At 37.5% G+C, this 10346-nt stretch overlaps 1 protein-coding gene across 1 annotated transcript; it reads left to right on the top strand.

Annotated features, from left to right (window-relative positions):
* Positions 1 to 972: 972 nt before the first annotated feature.
* LOC121327797 (adenosine receptor A2b-like) lies at positions 973 to 5174 on the top strand. The gene is made up of 2 exons (XM_041272003.1): positions 973 to 995; positions 1564 to 5174. Exons 1-2 carry the CDS (start codon positions 973 to 975, stop codon positions 2258 to 2260), a joined length of 720 nt encoding a protein of 239 aa, XP_041127937.1. The 3' UTR covers positions 2261 to 5174.
* Positions 5175 to 10346: the final 5172 nt, after the last annotated feature.

Below are 10346 nucleotides of genomic sequence, written 5' to 3'. Positions count from 1 at the left end.
TGTTTGTGTTGAGGCTTTCATGAACTGCAGAAAGGAAGCCAATGAAACAGATCGACACTCATACACAGTAAGACAGATAGACTAGACAAACAAACCATTATCCTAAAAACAAACCTTTTTCTTTTTAAATCGAGATTGTATTTAAAACTAATCTCAAGACTTGTAAGTTCATAAAGTATTATGCTGTATGTACAGCTGTAAAGGACTGGAGGGGGGGGGGGGGGGGGGGGGGGGTGTAATGTCCAAGCGCTGGTACTAATGAAATATCAGAGCAAGTGTACCCCAGTAGCCTTGCTTTTACTTTTATAAATAAATACAGCGAGATCCTAAGCTACATTTATTGCGATACAAGGTAGTTTAGAGTCCTTCCAAGTATGCCAATATGTTTCAGTTCAGTTTGTACTGTGTAATTCAGAGATTACACTGGCATCTGTCACTGCTTGATAAAAAAAAAAAAAAACTTTTACTCTATAATCTCTAGAGCTTTGCATAGCACTGCCATCTGTGAGCAGCTGTAAAACCAAATATCTTTAGCCTTATTCACAGTGAACCGATGGTTAGCCAACATATAAAGAAATCCTTGAGAGAAATGTTTCAGATTTCTAGATCAGACACAGTCCATTCACATCAACGGTTAGCTGATGTTCAGTAATTACATATTAAAGTCCATCTGCATAGTGCTCAATTTACTGTGAATCCATTTATATTGACCAACACTCAGTTACTTGGGGCACTGGATAGCAAAAGAGTAACTTCCACTGGGGAGTTTAGTGCACATCGTTAGCCATTCTAACCCAAGGCTCCAGAGGTGAAATTTACCAGCAAGCCTTCATATTTATCTACTTAATTAAAACTGCTTCCATGCAGACCCCCCAGTTAATACATCTAGCATGGGCTACTCTTACTGTCATAGAGTCTGTCATTGAGGGTTTTAATAGGATATATAATACCTCCAACCCAAAATCCAAGAAAATGACCCTCTCCACGTTTGGAAAGTTGGCAGCTCAGTGTGTATATAGTATACCGCGCTTACATACAGCGGCTGCATAATCAAGCCTAAAACCCTGATGTAAAATATAACTGATTATCTGCAACAGCTTAATGGAAACCTGTGGTTAAATTAACCGGGGATTTTTTTAATTTCACTTTTCAAGGCAAAACAACATGCATAACTTCAGCTGAAAGTACAGCTTATCAGTAGGGTGCTGTTGTGGCACTGTGCCTCCAATACTACTCATGTTAGCATTTTTAGGAGTGACAAGGCTGTTCGCAACAGGAATTGAAATCTCTTGAACACAGCAGAAAGATGATGCCCCTTGTAACAGTTAATACCAAGCATTTCTAAATACATCGAAATGTAGAAGCATTTAGGCTAGGGAACACATGCCTTTGTGCCTGTAACTTTCTAGTTGTGTCAAACTTCCTCAGAGCTCCAACAGAAGGATTTAAGCTCCTGGATATACAGTCCAGTTTTACTGTATTTCTAAAAGTATAGCAGTTATGTTGCTTACTAAACCTTCTTAATACATATACACATATATATTTTTGTTTTCAATTCTGCAGGTACAAGGAGCTGGTAACTGGGAAGCGGGCCAGGGAAATCATCGCTGTCTTGTGGATTCTTTCCTTCGTGATTGGCCTGATCCCGTTCCTGGGCTGGAATAAGAAAGACGAGGCATGCCCCAACATCACAAACCAGACCCACGGAAACGAGTCATCTCACAGCTGCGATGTCTCCTGCTTCTTCGAGAAGGTGGTAGACATGAGCTACATGGTCTACTTTAACTTCTTCGGCTGCGTCCTGCTGCCTCTGCTCATAATGCTGGGGATCTACATCAAGATCTTCATGGTGGCCCGAACGCAGCTGAGGCAGATTGAGCACAAGTGCATCAATGGGGACAACTCGCGCAGACGGCTCCAAAAAGAAATCAACGCTGCCAAGTCCTTATCCATCATTGTGGGCCTGTTTGCCCTCTGCTGGCTCCCTCTCCACATTTTAAATTGCCTCAACCTGTTTTATAAAGACTTTGCCAATAAGAAGCCGGAATTTGTGATGTACGTAGCCATCATCTTGTCCCACGCCAACTCTGTGGTGAACCCCATCATATACGCCTACAGGATCCGTGATTTCCGCAACACCTTTCACAAGATCATTTACAAGCACATTCTCTGCCAAAAGGACGAATTGTATAAGAGCACCGACGGCAGTATGTACAACAGAAACGAGATTGCGAGAAACACGACTGTTCTGTTACTGTAGTAAACCGCGACAACTAAAAAAACTGTGTGCTGTCGCTAAATGTTTACAGGAGAAAAGGCAGACAGGAGGTGTTGTTTAATTTTGAAATAATGTGACGAGCACAGTGCCTTTTACTGATGGGTTTTAGTATTTTTTTTTTTTTTTCTGAAGTCTGCAAAACACAGCACTGGGCCGTGGAGGCGAGGAAGACTTTTTTTTTTTTTTTTTTTTTTTTAAATCATGACAACTGCATGTAGTCTCCTTTACATAATCTACACCCAGATTCAGAGAGTCAGTGGTATGGAAGCTGGTCGCTTTCCCAGTCTAAATCGTTCAATGTTCATTCTGCCAAACCAACACTCTGAAACTGTCCCTGTCTGGTTAATTAAAGGCATCTGTTTTTACTCTGTGCTTTAAACATTTCAACACCCACTATTTCCAATGGGACCTAATGGGTCAATTCGAATGGAAACAGTGGCTCCCTTCTTCTATTTTTCAATGCCTAATGCCAGATATATTCAGTGTGGCTGCTGATCTGTGGCCAGTTAAAGCTGCAGTATCCCATAACCATGTTCAGTTGTATACCTAAATATGATTCCTTTGTGTCAGTTTACTACATTCCTCTGGGCACTACTCTTCCTCCCTCTTTGAAGCCCAAACTGAACAATACAGACACAGTCCTGGCACCATGTGCAACAGCCCTAAGATATCTTATCATCTACCAGCTCTTTTTTTGCTCAGGAAAGCAAAATAAAAACCTAAACAAAAAGCAAATATCATGTTTTTCCTCCCCATCGTTTTACATGAAGTGCCTACAAAACTAGTAAAATATGGTCCATTAAAAAAAAAAAAAAAAAAAAAAAAAAAGAAATTGAAATAATGTGTTAAAAACGACTGGAGATTAAATATTTCAAAATTGTATTTAGAGTCCAGTTAATGATATCCTGTATCTTCTTGGATCTGGGGTAAGATTTTCTGGAATCACTGCAGTAGTGCAATTTAAAATCCAAATGCGTCATTATCTTAAGTCGTGGGCTTAGAAACCCTTTTGGATAGACCCTTCACTTTGTTGTATTACAGCATGTCGTTCCAGTAAAAAAACATAAAACATAAACACATAAAAACATAAACTGTACATCACTCCAGAGTGACTAAACAGTTGAGTGACTAAACAGTTGCTGTAAACTTATGTGTGAAAGAACAAATGTTTTATAGACTAACATTTGATTTCAGGTTATATACTAAAGGCTTTCTCATATTGCAATGGTGGAATGATCTCCTGTGTAGCCTATAAGACAATAATCACGGCTGCCTTGTGGTCACAAAATGTAGTTTTTTTTTTTTAAACCCATTTAGTATGTAGAAGACCTACAACAAGGAGCCTTTAAAAGATCCTTCATTATCCAATTCTCCTGCCAAGATATGCAGTCCTTCAGCTTTCATTAGATCTGACCAGAATACTTAATTACAACCCCATTACTCAACATCATAAAGCCAGTAATTCAGAGAGATATACAAGATAGGGGTTTTTCTGTACCACTAAGATTCATATACTTTGTTTGGAATGTGATTTACATTTCAACATTTTTCTCTTACTCTACACTAGTGTAGCAGTGCAGGCACGTCAATCTAGTCTGGGTAAGACGCATGCTTTTCAGTCGATGGGAAAGTGCTCTATTTTCCACACCCCTGTTTGAAACACACCCCCTCTGCCCCCCAATACGTACAGTAGCTTTGTGTAGAAAACAGACTTGATCTGTGAATTGAAATGTCGCTTCTGATATAACCAGAACAAAAAGGGATTTACAAATGAGCCTATTAATTTCTGTTTGGCAACTGTGTCGACAATATAACTACAGGTGTTGGGCTTACTTTGTTGTCTTTGAGAAATGCTTTACAACTTTATAAAACGGCATCTGTTTAAGATCAAAAAATATTTTACAACCAACTGTCAGGAAAGCAGAAAGCCAGAGCTATGTCCTGTAGTAATTGAACTAGTTGAAACCAGTATGTATATATATATATATACACACACACACCAATACACATAGTACCAATTCACAGTGTCATAAATACAGCATCCAACGCTTCATTACTCTAGTCTTTCTGTTGCAGGGAAGGAAATGTATGTCGATTGTGTGCCTAGTGTTGTCTACTGTTTCCCAATGACAATAGTTATACTATTTGAATTGGTGTAATTCACATTTATACCCAAGTGTGGTGACTGTTCGCAACACAGGGGCAGAGACCTTACCTTACCTAGTTTGGTCAGTTACTGGTTGGTATTAAAAAAAAGAAAAGGTTTATGGGGAATATGTTTAAGGCATAACATACCACTAATGGAATAACAACTATTCCAAAACTGAAGAAATATATTCCATACTAGTTGTTGCATTGTGTTCAGCAAGCTGTCTACAAGTTTGTGTTTCTAATTGTATGCAGCTTTTCTGAACACACAGGTGTTCTTCATTCTTTTTGTACAGAATAAGTTTTGCAGTTGCAGTACACTATGTAATGCGTGGGTGTATTTGCTTGTCAAATAGTATGGAGGATTGACGTTACAATGATGTTAATGAATAAGATAATTTATTAAAAATGTTGTCCGATTCATTACAGAAAATACCTGCATGTAAATTTTTATAAAAGAAGAATTTTATTTCCTGTCTTGCAGGAAAGCATTTTATATGGCCTAAATGAAGTACAGGAAAAAAGGAAACTGCAAAGATTTTATTTCTTTGTGTAGTTTGGCTTCTGAGCGTTATCCTAAAGATGCATTTCCTTTATAGACATTTTAACTGATATCACTCCAGAGACAGATCACAGAAGGCAAGATCAGTGTGGAGGACTGTGACAGGGGAGTGTCACAGCCCAGGCTGGCTACCGGCAGGAATTAGACCCAGAAAGCTGCAGTTTTATGCGCTTACGATCGTGTTTATTTAACAAAACAACACAAAACACAGGAACAAAATAAAAATTGCACAATGTCCAAAATAAAAGGTTTAAACAAAAGAAAAACATACTTGTAGGCGCTGGGCATTAGCCTTTACTACCAAGTTGAAAAACAATACAAAAATCACAGCACAAACACCCCCAATATTTGTTATTGTTTTAGTGTTACCAAATAATGGTAGTAATACTTTGGGGAGGGACGGTCGGAATGTAAGCCAGCCTTAAAGCCGGGACATTTTCTGCCCTGGCCACAGGAACAGTGTTTAGAGTTTGGGCTTTAAACTCTCAAACTTCTCAAAACAGTGGGTCTGCTCCGGTTGTAATTCTCAAGGATCGGGAGATCGCGTCCCCCCAATTACTTAACTAGACCCTTAATTGAACTGATCATTTGCTTAATTAGACCTTTTTACTTGTTTTCAGCTCATAAACAGTTGCATATTTCCAGTTAGCTGTAGCATTTTTTAAGTAACTTAAAAAAGGTTTAATTAAGCAAATTATTAAAACTTGCTGGTTAGTAATTAAGGTTGAATATTAACATTACAATAAGGGTTTCGGTTAAGTACGAGTTGAGAGCATTGAAATTTGGAATGATGTCCCAGTGCATAGCCACAGCAGGGGGACCCAGGACCGAGTCATGTGGCTTGAGAAGCCCTGATTTAGACATGTCAGTGAACTATGACTCATTAACGGTAGTTTTGCAACAAGTATACATGTGGCTTTGTTAAGTTACCAGAATCAGGCAACATGATTAATTAAAACACACCACGGTATTACTGTACATACGGAGATCTCATCACTGTTGTTCTTATGATAGAGTCTATGTTAATGCTCTAAACCAAGGTTGGGCAACCTCAGAACTTCCAGTACAGATCTTAGTTAAGGAGATGCCTGGAACAATTTCAATGGAAATACTAAAGTAATTCATCACTTAATTATAGCCATGATTGCAGTTACCTGTCCCTGATCGAAACATTGGCAGATCTAAATGCTGACCTTAACACAGACAGACTTCTTTCCAATGTATTTTTGTACAGTACTGATGCTAATAAGCAAGGCAATGAATCACCAATGCTGGGGGAAATAAGTGGATTAATATTGAGTTCAAGGAAGGCAGTACTTAGAAGCTCTGAAGCTGTTTCGATAATTAAAATAAACCCTATCATAGATGCTACTGTGTAAGGGATACAGCTGAAGAATAGTCTCTTTTTTTAATAATTACAAAGCTCAACTTGTAAAGACATTTACAGAAAATATGTATTTCTCATAAAACAAGATCTTTATGATGTTATTACTTTGGACTGTATCAAGTGGTAAATTTTAGAGATAGCGTAGTATATATGTATGTTAATCTGGTAATGTATTGTTATTTAACATTTCAATATGCGATGGGGACTTATTTTGTCATTAAAATGTTTTGTATATAAAAAGAAAGTGTGTGTGTGTCTTTCTCTTAATAATATACTGAATGAACCAGTAACTGAAACAAATAAATTATAGCATATACTGTATATTAGAGAATGAAGCAGTTTTTATATGCAAATCTCCCAAAAGTGGTGCTTTTATATTTAAAACAGGCTAGTTTGAAAGGATCGGCTTAGTAGTTACTTGTTCCTATAGCTTGCCAATGTTGTTTAATCTCCGCAAGGTTAATTCACCGAGTTAAATCGAACAGCATGGAAAGGAACTAGAAAACCTATTTAATGGACTGTCAACGCGGCACGATGTGGTGTATTGGCGCTTTTCCTGTTTAATTCATCACACATTTTAAAACTGTGAACGTCAAATGTTTTTTTTTTAGCATTAAAAAAGAAAAAAAAAACAAACATACTAATCTTAATTTCAACTGGAAAACAAATGCATCAATAACTGGCCCCTTGAAATTCATATTCATGGTACGTATTTCATATTCGGGTCGCAACTTAAGATATTACACACACACACACACACACACACACACACACACACACATATATATATATTATTTTTACTGGTTAAAAGTTGCCTTTGGTTTGTTCTCTGTAAACACATCCATTTTAAATTGGATACTATGCAGTATGCAGTTCACTCTTTCCTCATTTCAGAAATATTTTTATAAGGCTCTGAGTATGCTGCACATGAGCAGAGAGAAATACAGAGAAATTGACCTTTATCTGCAGGGATAGTCATAAAATCTGTTTTTCATGCCAAACTGTCAAAAATGCAAAGAACTCCAGCAAGTTAAAGTAAATTAAAAAAATAGGTTTTGTAGAGGGTTTGCAAACGCAAAGTGGAGGAGAAGGCAAGTACCATAGCCTTAATATGTATTCGACTGAGGACACCTACTGTGTAGCGTTCACCACACACTCACTTCAAGGGACGAGTATACTACATGCTTTCCAAATCACCCTCTTTTCATTTAGTTAGTAAAACAAAAAAAAAAAAAGTCATTAAAAGATGGCTTAAAGCGGAGATGGCCTCAAGTACTTTGAAATGTATTTACTGTGCAATGAAGAATCAAGTTCTCTTCAGCAATAAACTGAAGAGCCATCCATTTAAAATTAGGATTTTTTTTTTTTTTTAATAAAGTAGATTCTAAAAAGATGACCACAAGCACAACGGAACTGACACACACTTTCTGGTAACATGTTTATTTTTCATATTAGAAACATCTGCAAGTTAAAGCTGAAAGAAAAAAAAATATATCACTGCTTTTGCTCCTAAATACACTGGCTGTATCGGAGACCACTAAACCATTATATCATTATTACCAATGGACTACACTGTATCTATTCACTCTCTTTGACTGGCAGTAGATTGCATGAACAGAATGTGGGATAATCAGGAAAGAGAATGACATGCATATATAAAAACAAAATCTAATTTAAAATACTGTAAATTAGTTGTAAACATAGCCAGCATTGAAGATTTAGGGTTTAACCTGTTTCAATGCCAAGCCTGTGGAATTAGTTAAAATAAATGTTGCAGAAAGGAGACCGAAAAATAAATGCTTCAACTGTGACCAAACCCCGACTTGTAGCCACAACAAATTATTTAGCATCTGCATTTTCAAAATAAATCCAATTCAGTAAGATGGGTATTTCTTCTTGCAGTGACACACACAGCACAGCATTCCACAAGCAGAAAGTGACAAAAATCAACGGCAAAAAGTCATTCTGTTCCTTTAAGACACACTATTGATAATTTGCTATGCATCTTGCTACATTGAGGACACCGCTTACTGAGGGCATAGGAAATCTGATTAAAAGTGATATTTCATTTGCATTGGCTTCTTTCTGGAGTCTGGTGTGAGTTTCATTTTTATTTAAGCAACAAAGTAATGCTTTGTCTCGACTCTGTCACTAAAACCACACAGACGCAATCAGTGAAGTTATGTTTTGTAAGACATCAGTAGAAACAGCAATGACCACATCATGTGAGGCCATGCCCAGTCTGTTTAACGAACCCATTTTCAGAGGATTAAAAAAAAACAAAAACACGTAATATAAATAAATATAAATATAAACATTACTGTCAAGTAATACTTTCAAAAGGTATCAGATCATATAAGTAATATACATTCAAATGATAGGTAGTGTCCCCTTCATATAAAACAATATCCCTGAACTCCCCAGTGTGGCATCAATCCATCAGGCCTCTACCTTTTCTCCTGTTTTCTCTAAGAGGATGTCAGTCAGCTGCTGATCCGACAGGGCTAGCTCCTGACAGAGTCCCATTGCTTGGCTGAGGTAGGTCGCAAGAATGTGTTTGCACTGTGAAAAGAAAAGGGTGACACATTCAGAACAAATCCATGCATTTGACAGACGCATATGTTATTCTATGTGTGGGGGGGTGGGGATCTCCAACACACCACCCTAGCTCAAGAATAATATTTAAAAAGGATATAAGTCCTAATGTTTTCACCCTATAGAATTAACTAATTTTGATTCATAAAGTCAAATGAAACCTGCTGAATAATGTTACGTTAACATATTGAATTACATACTGCTTCGTAGTTTTTCACAGGTTCTCAGAAACTCACTTTCTGTACAACTCCAATCCTCAAAGAAAGAATAGCCTATTCATCAAAACTGCATTAAAGGAGATTCTAAAATCAGGGTTGAGTCAGACCTCAGCTTTCTGCCGAAGGTTCTAGGAATGTTTATGCTGCACTGTAACATCCAGGTCACCCACTGTGATGGACCTGCAAAACATCTTTACTGCAATACTTGACCTTTATCCTGACACAGTCGCCTCTCTGGATCAATTTACTACTATTCTGCATCCTAATGAGAAAACCGTACCCTCTTGGAAATGGCTTTGTGTCAAGGAGCCCATCATCTGAGAATTCAAGATAATATAATGAGGTAAAATCAAGTGGTTACCAGCAAGCTGTCATTCCTTCTCAGCACACAGAAAGCAAACGCAGGGCAAGGGCAGTAATGACAGGCGGAGTAACAGGTGTACAACCTCCCAGAGCTTCCCACTACCTGAAACACGAAGGGATAACGAGGTAAGTAAACAACCAAGGCAACTTACACTGCTGTTTATTTAAAAGAATAAAAACAAAACAAAAAACAAAAATACTTGCACCCCTATGGAGCAAAAAAACGCAACTGCACAAAAGCCTTGCTGATCAACCATAACCTCAGTTAATCACAGAACCAAGTAGCAAAACAAATGCAAAAGCTTTCTTCTTTATTTACACTCACAAAACTAACATGTGTGACTAAATGTCTAAATTGACTAACATTAGGGCTTGATGTTAAAGCTCTTCTCTATCAAGTCAAGACAGGTAGCACAATCTTTTTTTTTCAGAAAGCACAAAACCACTCAATGAAGTTGGTCTTTAGGAATGAAAACCATGTGTTTGTAAAAACAGACTCCTTCATTCAGACTTCCACAGCTATGCTACATATATGCTGTATCATGTTGTTTGGAAAGTATTTCAAGGTTACCCTTCCAAACTCGGGTCACAACTCAAACCAAGAAGAGGAAATCTGAGTGCACATAACCCACTGCACACAAACCTTAAACCTCTTTTTTATTTTCTATTAATTTCAAAAAAGGTTTGTCTGAAAACAAACAAGAAAAGCAGAAACAGATGTTTCCTCTACAGTTACTGTACTTCCCCATAATTAACCGGAAGAGACAATAGTACAGTAGCACAGTATTTCATATT

Source organism: Polyodon spathula, chromosome 15, assembly GCF_017654505.1.
Source record: "Polyodon spathula isolate WHYD16114869_AA chromosome 15, ASM1765450v1, whole genome shotgun sequence".
Taxonomy (NCBI): Eukaryota; Metazoa; Chordata; class Actinopteri; order Acipenseriformes; family Polyodontidae; genus Polyodon; species Polyodon spathula.
The sequence above is the reverse complement of the archived record's forward strand: the minus strand, read 5'-3'. Positions and strand labels throughout refer to the sequence as shown.